At 40.4% G+C, this 27,970-nt stretch overlaps 1 protein-coding gene across 1 annotated transcript in view; it reads left to right on the top strand.

Moving 5' to 3' along the window:
- Positions 1-2,231: 2,231 nt before the first annotated feature.
- The window catches only part of LOC103357708 (exostosin-1-like), a 360,610-nt gene continuing 334,871 nt past the window's right edge, over positions 2,232-27,970 (top strand). The window contains exons 1-2 of the mRNA XM_008282376.1: positions 2,232-2,525; positions 4,826-5,577. Coding sequence (XP_008280598.1) covers positions 2,232-2,525; positions 4,826-5,577 — 1,046 coding nt within the window. The remainder of the gene's footprint in view (positions 2,526-4,825; positions 5,578-27,970) is intronic.

The following is a 27,970-nucleotide window of genomic DNA, read 5'->3' as shown; positions in this document are numbered from 1 at the left end:
TCAGTAATTCTTCTTCCACACGTGTTTGAATAATAACTTGGATGGCTTTGTGATTCGGTGTTCGGGGGTTAATGAAGAATGTGTTTTCCAAATTGTGGATTCCTGCTCAGGCTGGAGAGGAGAGCAGCGGACACGATCCCTTTCCGGAACCACAGGTGTTCCCTTTGAACAGGTGAGTGGATTCTTATCAAAGCTCTTCAACCATACAGTCAGCTCAGGAAGAAAAGAAACATCAGCACCAGTTGGAAAATTCCTTCGCAAGAGAGGAGGTTTTAATGGAACAGATATTGCACTTGTTGTTTATCCCGCTCCAAACTCCCTTCAGATAAACCGTATTGTCGTGCGCACTGCTTATCCAGTATTATCTAATAAATGTCCAGGAGACGCGTCTTTAGCTGGCACACACTTTGTCTTACACTATAGTTAAAGTGATTAAAAAACATTGGATTGGGCTGTGTTGTCGTCTTTCTTTTTTTTTTTTTTTTTTTTTGAGGAAACTGGAAAAGTTAGAGTTTGGTAGAAGGCTGCGCAGTCAGAGACGAATTTTCACAATTAAAGTGTGTTTAGTCAAATTGAAGGCGGTAAATATCTTCTCTTAAAGGCAAATGCTTAATTGCCAGATTTATGAAAAATGGCCACAGAAAAGTCTGGTGCATGTGATCACACCAGAAATCCTCTTTCCTCACTTGGGAAACAGTAAATGTTGAATTAATAATATACTTGGAGGGCAGCTCAGCCTTGAAGGAACGTATATGTTTAAAAGTATGCAACATGTTTATTCCTCCTTGTTTAATTTAAAACAAAACCATGGACTCTGTCCTTGGGCTTAAAACATATATGATCACCTCATTGCTTTTTATTGTTCTTTTTGCTTCTTGACAGAACCTGAAGCCTTTAGTTCAGCCTGAGCAAAATGCATGTGGACTCTTCATGCACTTATCTGACTTGATTCAGTTTTCATCATTATAATGATTAGTTATTAACTACTAAATTAATTGCCAACTATTAGTGATAATTGACCATATTGAGTAATTTCTGGTAAGGAAAACTGTCAAATTATTTTAATTCCACCTTCATCATGGACTTAATTTGAATATTTTAATTTTTCCCCTTACATAAAGAGTTCACATGCAGACCCGTCTGTGGTCAGGTGTAGGGGGGATATTATTGTTCCTTATGGACTGCTTTGGGATTAAAACACACCACTTATTTGAACAAACCCTAATGCAATGCTGTGACAGCAAGCGCATAACCTGTAAAAAGGCTTGATGTCTTGCAGCACAACACTGGTGGAAAAGAAAAAAAGAAATAGTCAGTAAACTTTTTATAGATATGTTGCTTATTTACCAGATATGTTAACTAAACAATATGTTTCCTTCTAAATGAATTTGCTGTTTAAATGCACTAGTTTGCACCGCAGTGAATGAAACACACCGGTCAGATTGAGTTTCATCAAGGAAACATTGAACGAAAAGTCATTTTGTGTCCGTATCTGTAGAGCTGTACAGATTAAACAATTAGTTGTACCCTATTAAATTAATCAACATCTATTTTGCTAAACAATTAATCACTTTGAGTAATTAAGCAATGAAAAAAAAAAAGTCTAAATCCTCTCATTTCAGTTCTTAAATGTGAATCTTTCCTGGTTTCTTTCTTCCTCTATGATAGTAAACTGAAACTCTTCTGGACGTTTGTCATCTTCGACTTTGGGAAACATTTTTCGCCATTTTTCTGACATTTTATAGACGAATGAACTGATCAGTTATGGCATTAATTGTTAGTTGCAGCCCTGAACTGCAATCATTAGAAATGTTCAAATGAGAAAAGCTGTTTTGATAATGGATTTCTTATATCTTTCACTTTAAAAATGTGTTATATGTACCATTATATTTAAAGTAATTCACGAGTAATTTTCTATTTCTTTTTTCTTTTAGTGACTCCAAATCCCAAAATGCCGAGCTGTGGATAGAGAGCTGACCTGTGTTACCTCCCTGCAACCCCTCCTCCATCATTTCCTAGTTCCTCCTCTTCTCCTTTTTCTTTCTGTTCCCCCTCTTCAACTCTTTATCTGCTCTCACCATTCCTGCTTTTATCCCAGTCTCTTACTTCATTCTCTATCTGCTTCTCACACCTCCTCCTTCCTTCTTTCCTTTTTACTCTTACTGTGGTACCTCCATCCTATCCTCTCCCTCATTCCACCACCTCCTCCTTTCCCTCCCCCCGCAGCACACATGCAGGCCAAGAAGCGGTACCTGCTTGTGTCTGTGGGGGCCGGTCTTCTCTTCCTCGTCTACCTGTGGGCTCTGCAAATCGGGGAGTTCCATCAGCAGCCGTACCAATATCGCCAGTTTCCCCAGTACCCCCAGTATCACCAGTACCACCAACAGGAATACCAGTACTACCACCAGAGTCAGGACGTGTACCAGCCCCAGCCGCTGCCTCAGAGAACCCCGTCCAGACCGCCCAGGCACTGGCCGGAGTCGACAGAGCTGCTGGAGCCATATCTGGAGGGAGGAGAGCAGGAGGTAGCAATTAACGGGAAAAGCAACCGTGGAAAATCTTAAACCAAAAACAGGAAGGAGACTGAAGGGTTCACGTAGAAGCAGCTGTTGAAGGAGGATTCAGACTAATGATCAAACTAAAAATCCTTTTTTCTCAGAAGTAGTATCAGCAAAATTGACTTTTCATAGTATAAATATACAGTAAAATGCCTCCTTCTTCCATGATCCAAGAAGTAAATTGACAGTATGTTTTCATACTATAATAGTAAAAATGGGTTAAAGGCAAATAAGGGTGATTTCAAAGCTTAATCACAAAATGATTAATCAGTGTGATTATATTTTTCCAATGCAGATTATGTTTTGTTTTTTTTTTCTCAGACTTTTGTCTGGTCTTAATACTATTCAAATGAAACAGTCTGAGAAGGGAGCACTGTTGTTTGGTTGAAGTGTTTACAGCTTTTACCAGGCATTCATGCGGAAAACAGCCCAGCGTTAAGTGCCGGGTAGGTGGTGGCATGTTTTGCAGGTAGCGCTGCTACAATAAACAATTAAGGAAGTTTGAGTAATGGATCCTTGAGTTTGAAGGTTTATGACATAAGTAAACTTACTTGGTCAATAAGTGTAGTTTGGATTCTGAAAAGTTCTAAAAACATCAACAGTTGTGCGATTAAAAGCTGAAATATTCTACCTTTGTTTAAAGCTCTTAAGACCCGAGCTCTTGTTTGATATGCATTTTTTATTTCTCTTTGCTATTTGAACAGATCAAATAGCAAAGAGAATAAAAAATAAATAGAATAAAATAAACAGAATATATAAAATATATTTAAAAAAATAAATAACAATAATAAAATATTAATAATAAAATAATGAAAGTAAAAAACTAATTTAAAAAAATACCTACTGTGGTAATATAACCCAAAATGTGATGTCCACACATGTAGACACTAGGTCTTAAGAGGTTAAAGTAAGCTGCCAGTGCACACATTGCATGATGGTGTTGCAGAGCGTATTGTTGCAGTCCTCTATACGGCCATCTCCACTGTGCCATAATCATTATTTTAATGGAGTGTTATCTGAGCCCAGCAATAGACATATGCAAGCCATTACAAACACGCATTTCTTTGCTTTGAAAGGGTCAGAATCCAAGATGGTTGAGTAGCAATGGTTTGAGAAATCAAATACAAGTCAGCAGCTGTCATTTGTTATAACGTGACTTATAGACAGTTATAAAAAGGGGAATGAATACAAAATGCCAGCAAAAGAATATTAACTCCACTAAAGCAAGGAAATACATGGAGTGTGTTAATCAGTGACATAAGTGGTGTAATTATGGATGCATGGTTATAGTGTAATGTCAAAACCAAACCAACAATAGCAGCCACAGCAGAGAGAGGGAACACTCTGAGGGTCGGGCCTTTAATAGCCTGGGGACCACTGGGCCCAAGTGCTCCAGACAGACAGGACCGCCCACTCAGGCCCTGGTGCCTCAGTGACCTAAAAACAGACTGCAGAATGTGACATCTCCCCTGATATACCTAAACCAACCGACTGGACAGGGCCATCACACTTCCTATCCAGAGCTCAGACTTCAGCACAGTAATGCAGCAGAGGAGTTGATGACGGAGCAGTTTGAGGCTACACATGTAATACTGTTCTCCTGATTAAAGCGTCAGCTAACAAAAACACACTTCACGACTGGAGATGTCAACGACTAACTGTTAATTGAATAGTTGCCGCTGATAATTACACTAATTGAAAATAAATTACCTGACAGGGAGACATGCATGTCAGAAAATGTTTGGTAGATCAGCTGCAGTCCCTGGTTGTGCCATCAGGTGGAGGCTCTTACTGTTTAGTGAAGTGGAAGATTGCTGTTTGTTTGGATTAATAGTGTGGCGACCTGAGGAAGGGATTGCTTGGACTGCAGAAAGTTTTATGTTGGCAAGCAGGGGGCACTGTGGGTATTTAGGTAAAAATAGGCACCATGACAAAGACTTCTGTGGTGGGTAATGAGTTCTGGCCAGAGCACAGGCAAACAAGAGGAGTCAAAGTCTGCTAGGACAGCATTCCTATAGCCAAGTAGCTAATAAAACTAAGTTGTTTTAGTGGCAAATGTTGTAGCTTAATTTACATATGAAATAATATCCACTAGACTTAATTTGTTTGAATGAATTGTTATTGAACCCTTCTCAAGAAACTTGTATAAAATTGCATACCTACTTACTACACAGGATAGCCAGTACATATAAACTTTGTCATGATATCATTAGATGCCATTTTTCTGTATTTTAAGGTGTCTTGACAGTGTACCTCTGTTCAAACAGGAGGACAGCCCTCAGCTCCATCACCAGCACACCTCCCCTCGTGAACGACGGGCCATCCGTGACAACATCTACAAGAACAAGCGCTGCCGCATGGAAACCTGCTTCGACTTTGCTCGCTGCCAGTCAGGATTCAGGATTTACATCTACCCTCCGCAAAGAGGGGATGAGATCTCAGAGACCTACCAGAAGATCCTGTCCTCCATCGAGGAGTCTCGCTTCCACACCACGGACCCTTCGCGGGCCTGTCTGTTCATTCTGGCTGTGGACACCTTGGACAGGGACCAGCTCTCAGCTCAGTATGTCCAGAACGTCAGATCTCGCATCCAGAGTCTGCCGACCTGGAATGATGGCAGGAACCACCTCATATTCAACCTTTACTCTGGCACCTGGCCGGACTACACAGAGGATCTAGGCTTTGAGGTGGGCCAAGCAATGCTGGCCAAGGCCAGTGCGGATGTGGTCAACTTCCGACCTAACTTTGATATTTCCATCCCTCTATTCTCTAAAGATCACCCGCTAAAAGGAGGGGGCATAGGCTATCTGACGCTCAACGATGCACCGCCTTCCAGGAAGTACCAGCTGGTTTTCAAAGGGAAGCGGTACCTAACTGGCATAGGTTCGGAGACGAGGAATGCTCTGTATCATATCCACAATGGGGAAGATATTATTCTGCTGACCACGTGTAAACATGGCAAAGACTGGGAGAAACACAAGGACTTTCGCTGTGACAGAGATAATGAAGACTACTTAAAGTAAGACATACTTTTTAATCCTTTTTTCCTTTTCGCTGCTTCTGAGTACGCGATTTTGCCCTTTGAGAAGAGCATCTGTGCTCTCACATCTATAAATTATGTGGATCTTTTAGTCTCTTCACGCTCACTCTATTTCCTGGTTTAAGGAGGTCTCACCTTTTTACTCTAGTGTCCTTGTGTTATTTGACATTTGATCTGTTGCTTTTTGAGTCTGCAAGCAAGAACAGCCAGACGTGTTTTAGCAGACATTAGCACTGTGGCACTTATCTCATTATCGGCTCTTACTTGCTGTTGGTTATTTCAAATGCAGTGCGTTTGTGAATCATTACAGCTCCGCACAAGTGCTTGTTGTGTTTGTGTGCAGGAGTGTTACTGCTGTCGATCTTTACAAATTTAGTTTATCGGCGGCAAACTCTCCTTCTTCAGAGTGTTTGGGATTGCGGCTGCTGTGCATGAGTGAAACAGGTTGGAGGCTTTCATGTAAGTATTTCACAATTGTCATGGGAATTGAGCCTCACTGTTTCTGTCTCCCTGAGACAAAATGCTACAGAAATATGCAGGTATTTGTGCTGTTTTGTGTAAAGTGTACGTGCGTGTGATGGAGAGCGAGGAGCAGGAGAGCAGAGAAGCATCGACTGCTGAAAGACAGAAAGTTTTGTCGGCTCAGCAGTTGGTCGAGAAAAAAGTGATCTGAGCCGAGCAGAGAAGTTCATCGTTTGAAAATTTTAGCAAGAGCTGACAGCTGAAAGAGGAGAAACCATCGCATGCGGAGAGAAATGGGAACAACATTCTTAACTTCTCTTGCTTTTTCCTGGATATGTTGGTCATCTGTTGCATATTTTAAACGTCGAAATTGAAAGAAAACCACAGTGGATCCGGAGAACTGGATAACTGCTGCTAAACAGGAGCAAATCCTGGTTCAGGAGCACAGTTTTGTATTTTTTGGCTCAACTCTGGCACGTGAAACAGTGACTAAGGTTAAACTGCTACAAGGGTGTCTTAGGGTGTTCTTATCAGTATTAATTAACGGGACTTGTTCAGCTTTTCAAACAATGACCTCAGATATACAGATAAGGAATTGCTTGATTAAACTGAATCTGGTTCGTGCATTTCCTTTACTGAATACCAGACTAGTAGATGCATAAAATAAGTTTCCACACAAATAAATTATAATAAAAAGTTTATTTAGATGGTAATTGCGAGTGAAGGACCTTCTTTATTGACATAAGGAGTATGGTAACATTGTTGATTAACATATTTTGCAAGTATCAAATACTGTCTATACCAAAATGATCACTGTCATATTATTTTTTTGTCACCAAAATATTCAGTCTTGCAGGACAATGTCCACTTTCGGCTCTTGGAGCACTTAGGATTGTATAAAGATCGCGGGCTGCTTAAATTCAGCAAAATGTTCATAGGCAGCCATGATATTTCTAACTTTAACCAAAGTGCTTTGGCTGCCAACCTACCCACAGGTGGTAGTCTGGATGTGAACCCCTGGTGTGAGAATTAAATGCTTTGTACGTCCACCATCCACTCCAACCACCTCCTGACAACTCGGTGCAGTTCATAAATATTTCATTCATTAATTCATTAGGAAACAAAACATGGCACTGCAGACCAACTAGTAACACTGGTTCCAGTGGTGTGCCTAACTTTTTTTTTAGGAGCACCAGCACATTATTTAGATACAGTAAAAACTTTTCACCGCAGCTTTTGGTGCCGAATAAAACGTTCTAAACATGACCTTTATTGTCGGTTCCCATACACACTGGTCGATTCTTCACATTGTATAAATGACTGTAAACAGGCAAAAAGGTGCAGATACAGTTTGTGTACATTTATCCCATTCTTTTTCATTAGGATGATCTGGGAATTAAGATTCATGAAAGTGAGGTCTTCTTTAGCTATATTATAAGCAGTGTTAAATTATATCATCACTTCTGACTCACTATTCCAGATTGCTGCTGCCTGCTGCTGAAATGCTGCAGGGAGGGAAGCAGCTCTTCTGGCCACACACCTGTCACAGCACAGGATGAGTTTCTTGGTGATATTGTGCTTTTTTAATGTTTCAGTTTGGAATGTCAAGGCTCTGACAGCAAAGGCGTTGTTCTCAGCCACGCTTTGGCTACAGTCTGTGCAATAAATACAGTGCATAATGGTGCCTGTTTTATCATGTTTCAGTTTATCTCACCGGTGGAGAATTTACTTGTTGTAGTTGGTGGCATTTCCCTACTCATAGTTCAGACAGTTAGAGCGCAGTCCAGGTTGTTCTCTGGAGTTCCAATTTACAGATTACCCTAAATGTATCAAATGCAAACTGTTGGTAGACGCTACAATTAAACGTTGTTCAATGAAATACCTCACATGATTTGCTGGAAGCTACAATTTACCAATGTTTCTGAAACGACTAAGAAGCTTTGGTAGACACTAGCTAGGCAGTTAAGCACACAGAAGCCTCTAGTCTCCTGAATCTGTTAGTACAGTGCAGCAGCTGGCCAAAAATGTATTTGAAAACAGTAGAATAAGGCATTCTGCTTTTAAGATTTACCCAAGTTGAAAGAAGTGATTTTACATATCTGGGTGGGCCAGGTATCAGGTGTCAGGTTCTCCAGTGCGACCGATGAAAACGTTGCGTTGCACTTGACAGATTGTAAACAGAAAGTGGTGTCAATCTGCTCTGAATGTCATTCAGTCAGTAATTATGTTGGACTTAGATATTAGATATTAATGACTTACAACCAAAACATTAAGTATTTTAATTTTATTAAAACTGTACTGATATTTTGTTTGGCCGTTTGGGGACAACAACGTTCTGTGAGGCATTGTGAATGGCATGACAAATTATTGATACAACGATGTAAACCCTGCAGATGTGTTTTAAATAGTGATTTTGATTTTGATACAGATCATTAACTTTGTTTGACTTCAGCATACAAGGGGTTTGTTAGGAAACAGCTGGTTGATGTGGCTCGGACCAGAACTCTTCATCTGCAGGCTAAAAACCAAAACAATGAGCTGAAAGATGCTAAAACACTTTGTTAGACTGAACGGAACACCAATGTTTTATGTCCGTTATCACGTCTGTCTCTTTTCACTTATGTTTATCCACATGATCCATCATTAATATACTGTGAATATATTTACCACAGACCCTTATTGTTGTTATTATAGCTTTTTTGTATTTTGGAACTTAAATGTGAAAGGGGTATATAAAAAGTCAGCAGTTAAACGCTACAGCACTGTTTCATTTCAAGTCTATTGTGCTGCTACAAAGCCAACACAGCAAAAGAAAAATCCGTCAGTGTCTCACTGCTAATGGACTGCAGCGTGTTTCTGAAAGTGCATTGACTGTAATCACTGGTACACAGTTAAATTTCTCTGCTTCACAGGCCAATACCAATACTTTATCAGCTGCAGCTCACATGCTGAAAACAGATGACTCTCCAGTGGAGACTAAATTTTCCCCATATGCAACTATTTAGGACAAAAATAACACATTGGAAATGGTGTACGTGAGCAATGTGTGACTGCCGTGTTTAGCGAAAGCCCAGGTTGTCTGTAGAAATCCTTGTATTTAATATAGATTAATTTCTCTGTAGGTGTGTTCTCTGATTGGAGAGTTGTTGCACTTAATGATTCTGGACATTTTCACCGGAATCAAGAATTCAGAAAATCTTTCCTTTAACTGCAAACCGTCTGGATGTGGGAGTTCATGAAAATGCTGTAGTTGATGAATGTGGCTGGATAAACGGGCGGCTCTATGAGCAGCTTCTGTGGGGAAAGAAAACAGACAAAGTTTCAGCAACAAGACAACACAATTTATGTTAAAGGTGTTGAAATGATAAAATCCAGTGTGCGCTGTCTGCTGAACAAAACACGAAAGGTTATAGTCGATGGAGTACATTAATAAACAGAAAGTGCTTAAGAGGCTGCTTCACTAATTAAATAGTACATTAGTCATTTTGAGTCTGTCTGGTACTGGCCTGATATTAAATACCAAATGTTTAACTTTCAGTTGCTCATTTCTATCATCTCTTTTTACTAATAACACATTTCAGGAAACTTTGAAGGTTAGAGCCTCTCCTACATATACAAAATGATTTCTGGAGCTGATATCAACTATTTCATAAAACGCAGTGATGGCAACCTTGCATTGCCAGCAGAGGAAGCATAAAGACAAGCCAGACGGTATGTCTGGTTCTGCTTTAAACATACTTTAATGTTTAATCAGGTAATGGTTAACGTTTAATCATATCTGTCTGTTAGAGAGCTACAGGTTTGATTAGTTAGGGTTAGAAATACCTAAACCTGTCCAGGATGAGGACGTAGGCGACTGACTTTCATTCATGAACAAATGCAGACTTCTTGGTCTCATTAGTCAAGACTAGACTGTCACAAGCACAGACTGAAAGGCCATGCACTAAAAACAGCAACTAACAAATGATTTTGACTATAAACAAATCTGTGTGAACGTGTCCCAAACACCTGCAAAGACAGATTTTTAGGAGTGCTTTAGAGGTTCAATGGTTAGATGATCAACAAGAACTATTTTGGTTATTAGCTATCCGGTTCCAGCATGAACAGCCAAATATTTGTTGATTTCACATCCTGTAGTGTCAAGATTGGCTGCTTGTCTTTCTTTTTTTATCCAAAAAACTGAATGTCTTTGGTTGTTGCACCATTGGTTAGATAAAAACAAGACATTTAAACACTCTAGAGCGCTGATAGATTTTTAAAGTTGGGTTTTTTTTTACCTTTCATTTCATCACTTATGGAATGGACAAAGCAAAAATCTATTATTAGGGATGTTGCGACCTGACCTAAAAGATCTGGTTCAAGGCCTTTTTAAAAAATCAGTGTTAGTGTTGTTGGTGTCAGCGTGATCCTAAGACCTTTGTTTATGAGAGGACAGTTTGTTGCAGACCATTAGTGATGCACATTTTTTAATAATTTTGGTAATATTTAAGTGATAACTCAAGCACAATGGACATTTGCCCTATGCTAATATTGTTGTTTGAGTCAATAGCAACGTGGCATGGGCAGCAAGGCTCTTTACCTCGATGGAATAGAGAAATGCTGTCCTAGTCGATCCTGAGTTGCCTCAAACACATGAGGTCTGACCAGAGGGCATTAACAGTATTAAACAATAACAGCCTTCATCTGGTGGAACAACCAGGTACTACAGCAACTCTATAATACTTGAAATGTGTCTCATCAAGGGAAATGGTATCAATCAAATCGGCAGATATTAAATATCAAACGACTCCCTGATCGGGACATACCTATTAATTATCAAATCAGTCAGAAAAATCAATGGAATAATCATCCTTAGCTGAATTCATTTTTAGTCGTAGCTCTCGAGTGTCTGCAAACGAACACAGCTTTACAATCTTTTGAATCTGGAGGTTGTGACTGAGAACGCCTTCCTGCTTGTTTGCTGCTGCCTGCTCTGGTGTTTTACACACAGCACATCGATACAGACATCACCCAGTGCAGTCAGGGGGGATCCTACACAGCGAGGCTCCCTGTTGGGAACAGAAACCGCTGAGGATCTTGAAGCCTCGGGGCGGTCGATAATTGCCCTCCAATTGAATTAAGCTGTGAATGAAGGGGATAGATAGAGATCTCACCTCCCTCTGAGCAGCGCCGGATTGAACTCAGGCTGTTTTACTGTACATAGATAACAGCCGGCTGAACCAATTAGAGCCTCGCTGTATAGAAGTGTCTCCCCAAAGACGGTTTGATATCAGAGGCCGAGAGCTTAATTTACGGAGAGGCAGATAAAATGTTTAATTCAAATCGCTGTCACGTCTTTCAGGATAGCTTTCATGGTCAAAAGAGAGAAGGAAAGAAGAAAGAGAGGAGCAGACGATGGTCAGATGTGATGAGAGGTGTCCTGCTGTCTGTACAGTCAATCCATAAACATCTCTCTTCATCTTTTCCTCTCTGCTCATCGACCTCCTCTCGTCTTTTGTCTCTATAGGCCCTTGAAGCTATTTTAGCTCTGTCTGTCTTTCTTGCCCTGCTTCAACTTTTCTTTCTGTGGCAGATGGCCTTTTAATTCCACAGGATTTACTTTATTGAAGAGATAAAATCTAGCCATCATACCCGTAACTGACAAGGTAATTTTGAATGGGTTTTTATAATTACAATGAGAATTCAATACACTTATTCGAAAGCGACTGAAGCAAGTAAAGTGGATTTTTTAATCTTTCTATGTGATGAAAAGAGAAGTTTAAAAATGGCACCGTGGAAACTGTTGGTATTAATCGGAGCAGAGACCTAAAGGAAGTTCATAATAACTAAGGTAGTTACAGAGAATGATATTAGGCCTCATTAAAGCCTGTTTCATGATGCTAAACTGGCTGTAACTGCCAATAACACAGCGCCGATGTGCTGGCACACAGCACTGGGCTGGATGTGCCAATTGTGAATTGGGTGTGCTGTATACTCCACTCTGTGTTCGGACTTGCCCTCTGCATTAGCACCTGAGAGGAGGAAGTTTATCTGAATAGGATGCACACGCTGACAGTCTCTATAACACTATGCTGACGCCACATTATAAAAAATATCAAAATGTCACTGATTTAGCTGCTAACTAGGACATGCGGCATGCAGGCTATTATTTTCAATTAGCTTTTCAGCTTTAGTCAACTGAGCACATAGTGGCTGTTGTACTTCCATCAGTGTTGTGAAACCAGAACCAGTTACACCTGAAAGGGGTGTTAACTGATTTCTGCTGATGAATGTTATAAAAAGCTCCATACAGTAAATATGATGCAAGTATCTGGAGTCATGCTCACTTTTTTCAAATAAAATAAAATCTTGACTTCCCTAAAATTTGAGTTTTCTTGCCACATTTGTTCCAGACAGATTTTTGATGGTCTATTGCCATTTCAACCCAAATGGATGAAAACTGAATATCCAGGATGTAAAACCAAAACAATAAGCTAAAAGATGCTACAAAATAATAACAAAAAAAAACTCTTTCATGAGCTGGAAATTTGAGGGATTAATTATCTCTGACTTAGTTATTGTGACGACTCGTGATCAGTGACAGTGCGGGTGGACCCAAACGAAAAAGGGAGACGGGGAGAAGGGTTAAAGGAAACAGGATTTATTTAAGGAAGGTGGTGGGGTGAAGTTCTTTGGGGTTGTGATCCGAAGAAGGGGGGACCCGAGAGTGGTGCACGACGAGCCGGTGCCTGAGCGTGTGTGGGGTTTTTCCTCGTGCAGAGAGGGAGCCGTGACGAGGGAAACCGGGGTGGTGCGCAGGGGTCCGGTGCTCAGGGTTCAGTGCTCGTGGGGGGGTGCTCTCGTGAAGGGTCTCCCGGTGAAGGTGTCCGTGGTCGTGAGTTCCCGTGGGTGACAAAACGCTGGAGAGCTTGGAGGTGTGCCGAGTGCTGGAGCCGAGGAGGAGAACTGGAGACAAGGCAGAGAAACATACCATTAACTCGAAACTAGAGAACATTCAGAATGCTGGACATGCTCAGCGCGGTGTCGCAGCTCGTGGCCTGACTGTTACCCCGTGGTAGGTATCACAATCCTCTGGCGTCTGTCTTCTGTGAGACGCCAGTATTTAAACTGGGCATAGCTGATGAGCCACAGCTGCCAGCGATCTCCCCTGATCGGCTCCGCCCAGCCTGTAGTGAACAAAGGCACACCCACCAAAACCCAAGGACAGACAAAAACCCAAAAACCCAGTGAACAAAATCTAGGACCCTCACAGTTATTACTGGTGACCAGCTTCACATCACACATTTGAAAGCACCCCCTTGTTCTCTCATTTATTAGTAAATTGATGTTTCATCGTCATTTTGCTTCATCAGTGCCATGAGGAGATGCAAAACAAATCCAAACTATAGCAAAGGCAGAAAGCTAGTGCAATATTTTATTTTTTTGATAAATACCCACCTGCTCTGGAATGCAGATCAGATTTTTGTGGACTGCGGAAGGACCAGGACTAAGTCAAACACCACTTCCATTCTCAAGGAGGTGGACGTATTGGAAAGATACTTTGGGCTCCACCTCAACAACAGACTGCACTGGAAATACAACACAGTGGCTGTCTGCAGAAATGAGCTTCATCTCTTAATGTCGACACCTAAATGTTGTAGGACTTTTACCAATTTGTTGCAGTTTGTACAATATCCCTGCCTGGCAGCAGCATCAGCCCTTTTAATAAGAGACCTCTTCTGCCCTGCTGTGACAAAGAATGCTACAGAAAGTCAAACTATACATCACAGCTGTTATATATCATACTATACTATATTACCAGCATCGTACAGGGTGCACTCAGCGCACAGTATAGCTCTGGCTCTATCTCAGCACTCCTTTATTCCTTATTTTTTCTTTCCTGTTATTTACAGTTATTCTTTATTTTATCCTCTATTCATCCTATTGGTCTGTCTTTCATGAGGTGTATTGCATTATGAGATGTACCAGACTTCACCAGAAAGTTCACTGCCACATTTTTAACTTCTCAAATACTCACTTAGCTACATTGCAATGTGTTTTGTGCTGCCTGCTGTTGGGAGCAACTTGGAGTTCAGTGTCTTGCCCAAGGACACTTTATTTTGTGAAGAAGTTGGGGATCAAACTGCTGCCTTGCAATTAGTGAATAATCTGCTTTAATACCTGAGCTGGGCATTATGTTATCATAGCAGCCACTACAGTCACAGGTCCATAGTTTCAGTGATTGGTTGTTGCTATTGCTGGCTTGGATTGTTGACTTTTTTTTTATTCTTACATTCAATCATTTCACTGCAAACCAAGTATAGCGGTCAGAGGTTAATGTGTGGCTCAGGCAAAATTACATATTAGTGAAGGATGTTGCCTGACAGGTTATACCTTACATGACTTTAATGAATGGGTGTCTGCATAAGCTATAAACCATTCGATGCAGCCCGGTGAAATGTACAAAGCATCGCAGGTATCATTTTGCTTTTCACAGCCACTTACTAATGCATCGACATATATAAAGTCTAAATAAACATTTCAGGCATTAATTTGTGCATACGGATAAGTTTGAGCTTTTCTGTCTAAAATGTCAGAAGATTTAGGTTTCGTCTGAAATATGTCACTTGTTCATTCATTCACTGTGCTGTATGTAATCAATACTTCATGGTTCAGTGAGCAGCAACATGATATTCTGGACACTTGTTTTGCTTTTTAAGCATCAGCTATTGAGTTGCATGTCAGTTATTCTGGCACCTGTGCATTGTGTTGTGGAATAAAAAGTAGCATACGTACATATATTGACATGTTTTTGGTATGACTGTAAGATTGTTAAGGAAACTGTATCGTCAAAAAACACTCAGATACACTCAACTGAAATAACAGACAGCAGACATAGAACACTCTATGGTAAATGGGGAAGGATTTTGGACACAGCAGTAACTCTTGAGCCTCTACAGCCACAGTCACAACTGATAATTCTTGGCGTCCATCCTGACTGTTAATTACTGCTAAACAGTTATATAGTTTACCTTTACTCTTGGACTCTATGTGATTGGTTGCTTGATAAATTAGTTTGTTGTACTTCCAGTAGAGATTTATATTCTTTCTCTGGTGGCTTTTCCTGACATAAAGCACAGAGTAACTAAATTAACATACACTGTTGTGACATCAGGTTCTTTTGGTATTGTGCTGTTCATCCAGCTCTACTGATGTAATGTCTCAGTGTTTTTAGGAAACACCATCACTGAATTTGTTGTCAAACATGGTCTTTAGAATTTCATAGTTGCTCCCAGTAAATAAATTCAGAGGTCACCTCACGTCTCCAACCTTTGTTGGAGGTGTGCTCCGGTCGCTCTATAGCTGCACATCAACACACACACAGAATGCAGAAGAAACAAAAAAACTGTACTAAGTGGCGCTTACTGTGAATAAAATGCTTATTCTGTCAGCTTGGATAACATGAGGCCATTCATAGATCAGATATGGTGATGGACAAAATGTATAATGCCAAGTTCATCCATCCATTATCTATACATCTCTTAATCCTCACTAGGGTCGTGGGGGGCTGGAGTCTATCCCAGCTGACTCAGGGTGAAGGCAGGGGACACCCTGGACAGGTCACCAGTCTATCACAGGGCTACACTTAGAGACAGACAACCAAGCACACTCACATTCACACCTACGGACAATTTAGAATCACCAATTCACCTCAACATGTTTTTGGACCTTGTGGGAGGAAGCTGGAGAACCCGGAGAGAACCCACGCTGCACGAGGAGAACATGCAAACTCCACGTAAAAAGATTCCAGGCCGAGATTCAAATCCAGGACCTTCGAGCTGTGAGGCGACAGAGCTAACCACTTTATCACAGTGCCGCCCGACGCCTGACTCAGACTTTATCATATTTTCATCTGATGGCTGAGACAGTCAATGTGACAGACTACGAGATCATAAAATTAAAAATTCTTGCCATGACTTGGCTGAGACATTTTCTTGTGTTCAGAAAAGCCTAAAAATTCTGATGTTCAGTATTCTGTAATTATCTAAAGCATTTTTTCCCCCACAATTTCTTATTTACCAGCTTAGCCAAAAAATAAACTATTTTAAAAATTGTAGAAGCCAGAAGTTTACATACACCGTGAAAAAGACACATAACCTTTTTTCGTCTCACTGTCTGACATTAAATGTGACTAAACTTTTCCTGGCTTAGGTCAGTTAGGATTACCAACATTATTTCTATTTGCTAAATGCCAGAATAATGAGAGAGAGAATTTTTAGAGAGTTTTTTAAATTTTATTTTATAGGAAAAGTTTAGTCTGATTTAAGGTCAGACAGTGAGAAAAAAAGGGCTGTATGTCTTTTTATACAGTGTCTGTAAACCTCTGGTTTCAACTGTACTTCTCTGATGCAGCCACCTCTCTGTCTGTCACTCTGTAATTTTGAGTGATGTCCCGCCCACAGACATGTCTGATTGGTAGCTCACCAGGAATAATAGCCTATTAACACAGGATAAACGTTGAAAAGTTCTATTTTAATTAAATAGAGTTAAAAATAAAAAAAACAAAAATAAAATCAGGACTAAGTTTTCAGCAAAGTCTGGTTTGTGTTATCCTATATTGTGACAGCATGATTTTCTGTTTTTTTTTCCTCTTAAATCAATCTCATTGATTACTAATAATCAATAGCAGACTCCAAAAAAACATATTGATTGACCATAATGGGTTGACCATTCGTGTTCACATTGGTCAACATCGTTAACATGCTTTAGAGTTGTCAGAGAAGACGAGTTAACAAGAGAAGGTACAAAACCATTTCTGACAGGCGAGTGTTTTTGTCAGGACATCGTGAGGTGTTCAGCTGTCGAACACTACGGTACAATAAAGACCAGATATTATATCGAGGTCCTGTTTTTTGCCCTGACACCCTGCATGTTTTCAGTGGGACTATTATTATATAATCTAAATATAGCAGGAACCATGTCATGAACTGTCAGAGAAGCTTTATGTTAAAGTGCCACCACTGGCTTCTACTGAATCAGTATCAGTAAAATCCCACAATTCTTGATAACAGATTTACTAATTTACTAAACTTTACAAAGAATATGTGAACCTCAGCAGATCTGAGGAACAATCAGAGCACAGACTTAAACATGACAAATAATTAATATGTTACGCAATAGTGCAACTTCTCAGACAATCTAACTGATGGCGGTAACACACACACTGGGCCTGCCATAGAGATACAAGAGGTAGTTTAGGTCTTCAGAGAAAAAATGTAATGAAATTACTGCTTGTCTGCTGCACTGGCAAGTTCCTATGTTGGGAACTAGGACATCAGTGTGTCCTGACATGTTGAAGTGCGTCACTGCAGCTGGTCTGTGCTGCTCTTTACTGCATAATGTGTGCATGCACAACATCTCTGAAAGATCAGGACGGACAGATATTTTACACCCAGTGCGCACATGCTGCTCTGCCATCATTCAGCAAATGTGTTCCCATCACTAATTGTTTCATAAAAGGCAAATAAAGATACTAAATGAATTAGTTATAATGTGCTCCTTTCGTTCAGAGTTTTTAATTTGATGTGTCCCAGTATGCATTAAAATGCTCAGATGGAAACACAGCTGCTGTCACATCTGTGAATGTTTGGCAGCTGCAGAATCCAATATGTATGATGGGAGAAAAGTGTCTGACTGTATTAATTTGAATGTCAGCTGTGGTCATGTGGGTGGCCTGTGCTGTCGATGGGTTGTAGAGTCAGTGCAGTGTTTTTTTTTTGCGAAGTTATTTCTTCCCAGCCTTGTTGTGAGATGTTCTATTAAAGCACATCAAAAGTCAATGTCCTCTTTCCTTGTTGCTGCTTATCTCGCTCACTCGCCACCCTCCACTCCTCACCTTCATGGCTCTCATTCTTCTGCTTATCCTCTCCTCCTTCCTCGCTCCTCTCCTATTTTCTCCTCTATTTCTTTATCTGTCCTCGTCCTCACTCTCCTGCCTCTTCCTCTTTTCCTCCTCTTTCCCCTCCTCGCCTGCTGAGCTAAACTAAACCGTGGAAAAGGTTTTACTGCTGTCTCAGTGCATCTTTGATGCAAGTCATGATGACGAGCACCATGAGGAATAATAAGAGTCTGCTAGTTTCGGAGAGGGAGAGAGACAAATTCAGGACTTCTAAGAAACTTTCATGTGTGACCGCATTAAAAACTTAATTAAAGCAACAAAAAGCAGGCCTGTTTGTAAAAATGCCAGAATCCTGCATTAGGGCCCATTTAAATGTCTAGTTAGGAAAGTCTTCTTAATGAATGTACAAATACTATGTGAGACAGTTCAATCACCAAAACAAGGTAATTAGACACTGTCATCCCAAGAGGAACAACAAAGCCCTCTAGCGTTTGTAAGAATTACAAACAAGAAAGTCAAGTTATTGTTAAGTAACAGAACCCCCATGGTGAGGATGTCAGGGTGGATGGATGGGCAACAAATCATTGGACTCTAACACTAGACAATGCTGTTGTTGTCCTGTTTTTAACTGGAAAAACACCACAAAAGGATATTGTGATTTGATTTGGGATGTATTTTTTAAAGTGGAACTTTAGTTTTATAGTCATTGTATTACAGATTTAAAACACAATAGAACATTACCACATGAGACAACATCTAAAGTGTGACAGTCACTCAAGGAGGACGACATGAATTTGTAAAACCACTGGGTCGTGCAAAATGTACGAGATGGGGCTATGAAATGATGAAACTGGGCTTATGTCAGTCCAATCACAGCGTGCTGCCTGAACAACGTAGTATAGATTGATTAACTGATGGCATAAACAACCCCTGAACATTTCAATCTGCTTGAAATAAATTCCCTAACCCTAATAACATACTTATTTTTCCAAAATGAATGTCTCAACTTATAACCGAGCTGTTTTTGTGCTACTCACGATCCAGCTTTTACCACAGTGTCACATCATAAAACTGACTTGTTTGTCAGCAGTGATTAAACGATACCTGGTAACTAAGCAGAAGGATAAAAATGATGCCATGGTGCACTGACACTTCCTCCAGAACACTGCACTGCAGCTTTGTGAGAAGTTACAGCCAACCAATGGATTCATAAGACATGATTTTTGGTTTCTCAATGAGGCATTTGGTCAGAACAGGATTTAGAGAATCTGCTGCAAGGGGTTAACTTTCTGCCAGATTTATGAACATCACCTGTATAATTTATAGTGATTTTGATGAAACATCACAATGCGAGGCTTCGATTAGACCGCATTTATTTATGGAACTGTACAACTCGCAAGGTATGTTCAAGTCAGTAAGTTCAAAATTGATCAAACTAATTAAGTCCACTGATTTCATTTTATTACTGACACAGCTCACCTTTGTATGCAGACATCTCTTGATTAATTCGTTTTAGTATTTCTCCCTGCGTATGTTTTCTCATCCAGCAGCAGTGAGTTGTAAGAAGTTGAAGGAAATTAGCTGTAAATGTGATGCAAACATAATGAGCACCTTTGGCCTCAGCTGGCGAATGAATACAGTGAAAACAAATTAATGTAAAAAGTTAGTAGGATATAAAAAGCGTACTATATATACTGATATGATTGATTATTTTTGACAAACAGTATCCACTTCTTACTTGAACAGTAGTCCGACTAACACAAGTTGTGGAGATATAATGTTTTACAGGATCTTTAAACGCCTGCGGATTTCTCGACCGGCACAGAGCAGGAGCTGAACTCATCAATGCGCTGAAGGCTCCTGCCAAGGCTGCTTGGAGGGTAAAAGGAGGCGCTATTGATTAGCTTTGACTTGACCACTGCGGCCAATCAGCAGATGAATGGAGGTTAATGGTTCTTCTTGCAGTGTGAAACCCAAACATAGATTGGCATTTAGTGCGATGAGGCCTTGGCATTTATTTTAGCTGACCCTCTGTCAGTCTGAACGGGAAAAAGAAGTTAATGTATCGGAGGCCAAGTGGTCACTGACACGCTGTGGGAGTTGAAAACATTTGTCAGATTGATTAAATTAACTTTTTGTCTCAACTCTTGGAGAAAAAAAAAAGCACAGAATAAATTGATGTGTCAGTTTAGTGAGTATAAATTGAATTTAAAATGTATCATCATTCATTATTTAGTTAACTTTATTTCAAATCGATACGTGCAAAACCTATGTGAGATTTAGAGAGAGAACACCAAGAACTTAATGCACATTGTTTCCTGTATTTATTTCATATTTGAGCTGCACAATATATTATTTCAGCAATACTCACACCACAGGGAGTGTGGATGTAAAGCACACATTTGCTAAAACACTTTTTTGGCTGTTTGCTACAAAAACAAAACAATATAACGTGAATTTTAGCATCAAAAACAAAACAAAAAAAGTATTCTCAGAAACACTGAACCATTTATTCTTATTCTCAATTGATGTTATGTACATTTTTTTTTCATATGAAGCTGCAGGAGATGCCATAAAAACGTATCAGCCGATGCAGAAAATGCTAATACACAACATAACTGAAGAGCATTAAGGTAAAGCTAAGAGACAGATTTATCTTTTATTATTACTATTTATTTTAACACTAAAAATGTAAGGTAAGTAAAGTTTAAAGGAAACCATAACAAACTGTGTTGATGCCTAACTGTGAGCACAGGTGGGACTCGGGATTGGTTTTGTCATGTGCTGTAGATGATCTAGCTGAGCTCTTTTAGGATTTGTCCTCCTACGTTTGCTTAGAAGTTAACTTGGAAAACAGCAAGCCTTTCTGCGTGCTTGTTTCTTCAAACTTTTCCTGATCTTTGCACTTCATACCAGCATGAAAACTCAATTTTTGAGTCATTCTTTTCTTAAAAAGAAAACAAATGGTGAGTGCCCACTCCTCATCATATAAGTTTGACAGTAACAACACACGCTGGAAGAAGAACCTCTTTGTCTGAGAAAACACTGCGTGATGCTCTGCTGTCTGTCTGCAGAAAGGATGTCATTTTCTGCAGCCGTATGAAGTGATGCCGGCCTTCTCCATCAGCCGCACATCACTTTCTTTCCATGTGCAGCCAGAAAATGAACAGGGAGCACGATTCTGCTCTATCGCTGTGTTTCTTTTCTCCTCCTTTGCCTCTGCATGTCTGCCTGTCTTCCCACCCCTAATTTCTTTGCCGTTGTTTGCTGCCTTTTTGTCCCCTTCTTCCTCTCCATGCGTCAGTTCAGTGAGCGCTGACGATCAGTTGAGTTGAAGTAAAGGTGTGTGGGAGCTTATCAGGATGTTGGCCATCCATCCTCACTGAAAGAGACGGAGAGGATGGAATTAGAGAGGTGGTAAAATAGTGGAAACGTTGCGTGGCAGGATGGATTGCAGTGTGAATCCATCACGCACGCCGCTACAAAAAAGAGGAGAGGGAGGTTTATCAGAGAGAAACAAGGAAGTGTTGTTCCTGTATGACTTTTCATTTGCTACATGTCAACGTGCGTATTTGTCTCTTCTGAGCTGAAAAGAATGGTCCAAAAAAAAGCAGAACCAAGGCAATTTTCTCTATTGCAGGGTTTCTCAAACATTTGCAGCCATAAATCCCTGAACACACACACACACACACATACACACAGTTTTATTTGTAAAGGGCTGCAGACAAACTGAACTAAAATCCGTTATTAACATTTATGGCCGCAGCTTTCGTGACTTATTAGAAAGTGAGATGTGGGATGTCATGGAAGAAGTGATCCTAATACACGTAAGAAACACTTTGGTGGTCAAATTGAATCTGTTGCAGTCGGTGAAAGGCAGGAATCTGTCCAGCATCTCTTTCAAAGAGAAATTACAAGAGTGACATCTTATTCATAGTGTGACCGTGGACATGAAGCCCCTTTTCTGCTGGCTCCAATGGTTCAACAAGTGTAATCTATGGAGTTCTTCTTGACCATATCAAAAAGTCTAAGTCTACATTCCATCTGATCTTCCTCAGACTGAGACCCCATTACTCATAACAGCCTGAGGGATTTGTTTCTGACATATGCAAAATATACATATGTCCCATGACTGAAAGCAGCAGTCAGCCTTGACCTGAACAGATATAAGCACATTGTTTCTCTGCAAATGAGTAAACATATCAGTAATCAATTCTGAAGAGATTATTAACATATAAATATTTGATAACCTATGTGCTAACAAATGGGTTCCTGGGATATTGAACTACTTTTACCTTGTACATTTTTACAACATATACACTTAACAGAAAACCTGCAAGCCCGCTTATTCATGCAGTTAGCAGCCAATCATGTTGAAGCAATGCATAAAATCCTGCAGATACAGGTCAGGAACTACTACAGTTAAATGTTTACATCCTACATCACAATGGTTGTTGGGGGTGATGATGGGGTGGATGGGTTAAACTCATGTCAGCCAATACCGAGTCTGACTCACTTGGATGCAGGTTGTGGGTATAAGCTTGCTATTCTCCCCCTTTTCCACTATATGTGTATTACTGTTTTCTTTGCTGGGCAGTGATGCACCACGCGAAAATGAAACTGAAATTTTTGCTTGGATGGTGCAGTCAGGCAGGTCTCCTAGTTGTTTCTTTTTGGTGGATTATCCATTTTAATCACAGTGCTCGTCCCCCTGCATGCAAATGTTCCAAAAATATCACCATTTGGAGGAAAATCTGAGGCTGCACACTTTGCTCACCCCCAACTGTTTAAAGAAATACAAACATGTCATTTTTTTCCCCCCGCTGTAGCAGAATGATGGTGTGGTGCAGCCAGACCATTATGTTCTACAGAATGGTCTAGCAAAGCGAGACCAGCCAAGAACAGACATGTGAGGCTGCAGTGGGTGTAGGATCACCAAAAACTGGACAGCTGAAGGTGGAAAAATGTAGCCGGGTGGAATGAATCCGAATTTCTGCTGAGGCTGCAGATGGTTGGTGTCAGAAATTGAGGCCAGCAGCATGAATCCGAGGACCTAACCTGCCTTGTGTGAACACTCCAGGCTGCTGCTGCTGCTGGTGTAATGGTGCAAGAAATGTTTTCTTGGCCTGAAATACCAACAGTCATTTGCATGTCACAGCCTGTTTAAGCACCATGTGCATCCTTTTATGAACACGATCGTCTAATGGCTGCTTCCTAACACGGTAATGCATCATGTCACAGAGCTAAAGTGATTTTAAATCAGTTTCATGAACATGACAGCAAACTCAGCAGATCTGAATCCATTGGAACACCTTTGCAAGATTTTCAACAAGAAATGTAATCAAATTATGTCCAAATGGTTTAGGTGGTTAAAACCAGCACCACCAACATCTTGTGGAATCTATTTTGGTGTCACTAAATAAAAAATATCGCTAAAAAAAAGTGAGACATGGTTCAAGTTTGAGGAGATTTAGATACAAAAAAGATTCCATTCAAAAACAGTTTTGGGTTTCAGAAAGCGGGAGGTCATGGCTAAGGCCAGTGTCGGGCATTCTTGGAGTCTGCAAGGGTCTGCTTGACAAAGATTGCGTGATCTCCCCAAGTCTGTAGGAGCTCACATGAACTCCTCTGCAAACATCCATGTTTAGTCCTTAAAGGCAATAGTGTTTATACTCGGCAGTAGTGGACATGCATGAACTATATAGACACTACATATGTGTGAAACGAACTCTTGAACAGTTGATTGCAACAAATACACGTTGGTTGTTGTATGTAGTTGTTTGTCCACATCAGAGTCTACACAAGGCTTAAAAGAAACATACTGGCTCCTGTTAGAAAATGTGATATGAATTGTTGTCTCCTGTCAAAATCCTACTTATGCAAGGAAGAGGTTACGTAATAATAAATAATGTAAAAGCATGGTTTGAGATGTTTCTTTGGACTTTTCAGAGCTGCTTGTGCAGTTCAGAAACATAATTCAGACAACCTCAGTATTTCGTTACTCAAAAAAAAGTTTTTAATTTTCCTCTGCGCCATTTAAACCAGATCACAAACCAGATCGTAGTCTTGTCCCTGCAAACACTCAGGAAAACCTGCTTGTAGCTGTTTGTTCTTCACACCACGTTCTGGAGCAGGAAACAGAAACCACACTTGTTTATCTTAGGCAGGTGTTATTGCTTCTATGTTTGGTTTAATGACTACAGCACGTTTGGGAAACAGCTACGGGACAACATGACAATTTAAGAACAAAATCTTTGCATCTGATCTTTATTGTCAACACATGATAAATGACAACGTGACAACGAGGTCAAGGTTTCATTAAGGTCTGGTGTTTAGCATGGGCCTAGGGAGAATCAATCAGTCGATGAAATGTCCTTAAAAGAGTCTATGTGTGTAACATGCTCAGCAGAGAGATGTAGATATGACACATATGCACTTCAGTTACAGAAGCTGAAGTGTTGTTGGGCAAAGCACTGACCAGCTCCAAAGGCTCTGCTGACCTCTGACCTTTGATCCCTGACCGCCCTGTAGAGAACAGCATTAAGATTACACTCAACAGACAATTTAGAATCACCAATTAACCTCAACATGGTTTTGGACTGTGGGAGGAAGCCGGAGAACCTCTAGAAAACCCACGCTGCACGGGGAGAACATGCAAACTTCACACAGAAAGCTCCCAGGTGTCCTAACCGGGACGCAAACCGGGGATCATCTTGCTATGAGGTGACGGTGCAGCCCACGTTAATAACCACGTAGCCATATTTAAATGAATAATAAATTGGCAAGTATATAAAATTAGGTTTCAAAATAGTGAAAAATGAAGCAGCATTCTGTGCTTTGAAACACTGGGGTTGTGTACACTCACGCTACTGATGGACAGATTTCACATCCGCCCAAATGAAGCATTCTAACTGACATGAGTTTGTTTTAAATGAACCAAACAAGTTAGATGTAAAATCACACATGCTCAGTGTAGATGGAAAATTCTCATTACTTTGCAGCTGTGGATGAAGCTACTTGTTGTAATAAGCTACGCACACAATCTACCTCACATTCACATTGCAGAGGCACCAGATGTCAGCAGGACGGAGGCCAAAGAGGGAGATTCACTCGTGCTGCTCTCTGTCAGTGTGACTCTTCACATAATCAGTCTATGTCTATCTATTACTTAGTAAATTTAAATGAAGAGACCAAGCTGTGCTGCAAATTCTACCATCCAGGAAAGATGCATTTACTTGATAAAGGCATGGTTAGGAAAGCGTAGACTGTAGTAGGAGCAGCAGCAGCTTACAATAAAGCAGGAGAACCACTGATGATAATGTTCTCTGGTGTTAATAACATCACCATGTCAGTGTGTCATCGAGGTGTTGTTTCTGGCCTACTGACAAAATCCTGAATACAGAAACTGGTGACCAGCCTAATTTCACAATTCATTTCCACATAGTTCTGCCTTTTTACATGTTTTCTCCAATTATTTCAAGAACTGTATAATGTATTTAGAAACAAGTCTAAGAAATACCTTTAAAAGTCATTTGCTTAAATTACCCAGCACTGTATTTTTTTCAGTGTCATTCTTTCCCCCTGGAAGTTAATGAAAGCAAAAAAAATTCCTCATTCTTATTCTAGTAACACGTCCGATTTACAAATGCATTCAAATAGTATTAGGAGCAAGTGGAACATTAATGAGAGGAGGTCAAAAGTGCAGCTGTGATATTGTGAACTGTTTTTCATCTTGTGGCCTTCATCTGGGTCATTGTACAACACATTATGAACATTCAAAAGGACAAGTATGAGAACGTATTTGCACTTTTTTTCTAATGTTAGATTTAAAAAATCTGTGAAGTGGTAATGATGTCTATCAAAGAATCTCTTGTTTCCAATTTAAAACTTAATTCTATAATTTGCTGCATCTCAAGATGACAAAAAGGTCAAGTCGAGAAAACACTTTTTATTTTTGCAGTGTAATAACTGTAACTGTAAATGTAAAGAATTTATAGCTATAACAGCATTTACCCATTAAAAACACTAAATTAAGAAAAAACAATAAATATGGAAGAAAGATAAAGATTTAGTATCCCATAAACAAAGCTGCTGCTTTGTCCAGCACACACACACCACACCACACCACACACACACACCCACCCATCCTTCTGGCAATGTGGGATTTGCTTAATTAAAAAAAGTGTAGCTTGTAAACCAGGAGAATCTAAGCGTCACGATGGGAGCTCAGCAGTGAACCGCCACATGCAGCTGCTTCTTGTTACTGCTGACAAACACGCACACACACATATATTTACATATACAGCATGTTTACAATCACACACACACACGCACACGCACACACACACACACACACACGCGCACACACACACACAGCACCTAGTGCCAGAGGGAGGCGACTGTTTAATAGTTTTAGTATCGCTGCCATAAGCTCTTCTCGCTCCATAACTGTGTCAGCAGGGATTTACAGCTCATTGGCTCTCATTATGAAAATGTGATATTGCACTTGAAACCCTCCGGCTATTCTTGGCCTATGGACTTCTGCAGTGTCATGGTTTAGAGACGGAGGGAGACACAGCCAGCAGCCTCCTCGTCCTGCAGGTGGAGAGACTCGCATCAGTTTACCACAGGTTTTATTAGGTTTTTTTTTTTTTAAACATACATGCCACACAGGAGTAAAAACATTAGAAACATTCACATCGTGCTGTCGTGTAGCTGTATGAGGAACAGGACTGATGTTTGAGCAATAGGAAAAATTAGTTTGTGCATGTTGATTAAAATGGATGTGGTGTATTTTGTTGCATTTTGCCAAAAAACAGGATTGTCTATGTATGTGCAGCAGAGAAATGCTCTAAGCTTGAAGGCATTCTGATAATATTTGTAACTATTGGGACAACAACTGTATCTATTCTATTCTATTCTATTCTATTCTATTCTATTCTATTCTATTCTATTCTATTTCCTACAATTTATAGAACTCATTTGTTGTTTTCTGTTGCAGCAGGCAGCCGTTTTCATTAAAGACGCTCTAAAAATCCTCAGGACGCTGTCTGCTTAGCAACCACCGACTGTATATAAAGACTGACAAACCATCCATAATGTCACCTGTAGGTTTCCTGAAGAGCGGTGCTGAAGCTTGAAGGTTCTGGCTGTTGCCATCCTGTCCTCTTAACTCCCAGCTAATCCAAAACTGAGCAGATAGGTTGAGTGTGAGTGGAGCTGAGTCATGCAAACATCTCAGGGTCATGAACTGTCCTGTGATGATACTCACCCTTCACTCAAGCAGCCACACCTCTAAATACACACACACTTTAATTATTAATCCAATTTAAGTGGATCAGTTATACAAAACTCCTCCCCCTGTACTGTTGTCATGAATGGGAAAATAAGCCACAGAGACCAAAACCACTTTTTACACCAGGCTGTAAACATGGCAATTTCTACTGTAGAGGTGGACATGTTAGCATGAGGGTTGATGGGGACTGACTCACTTTTGGAGTCAGTTTCAAGTGGTCATTTGAGGAACTGCTGCTTTTGGTACCTCTGTGTTGGCTTCATTTGTCAGCCTCTCAGGTTGGTGCTCAGCAGGAACCAGCAGACACACAAAGTCAGAGTGTTATTGATCAACAAGCTGTTAGCAGAAGTTGGTAGAGACCAAAAGTGGAGCTAAAAGAGAATGAAAGTTGGACCTGTGGTGGGCAGAAAACAGGTCTCCAAATGAGTGATAAAGCTGCACCTCTATTGTTGAAAGGGTGGCTCAGGTGGTAGAATGGGTTGTCTTCTAATTGCAAGGTTGGTGGTTCAATCCCGCGCCCCTCCACAGTCGAAGTGGTAAGACACTGAATTTGAAGTTGCTCCCAATGGCAGGCAGGCACATAGCTCTGTCGTCATTGGTGTATGAATGTGATCTACTTTCAGATGTATGTCGCTTTGGATTAAAGTGTCTGCTAAATGAAATTGGAAGCACCTGACTACAGTTTCATTTAGCAGATATGTTTATCCAATCTGAGAGCAGATACAACACAAGCAAGG

Source organism: Stegastes partitus, unplaced genomic scaffold (assembly GCF_000690725.1).
Source record: "Stegastes partitus isolate 25-593 unplaced genomic scaffold, Stegastes_partitus-1.0.2 Scaffold269, whole genome shotgun sequence".
Lineage (NCBI taxonomy): Eukaryota > Metazoa > Chordata > Actinopteri > Pomacentridae > Stegastes > Stegastes partitus.
Note: the sequence above shows the minus strand (reverse complement) of the source record. Positions and strands in the feature narration are given on the sequence as shown.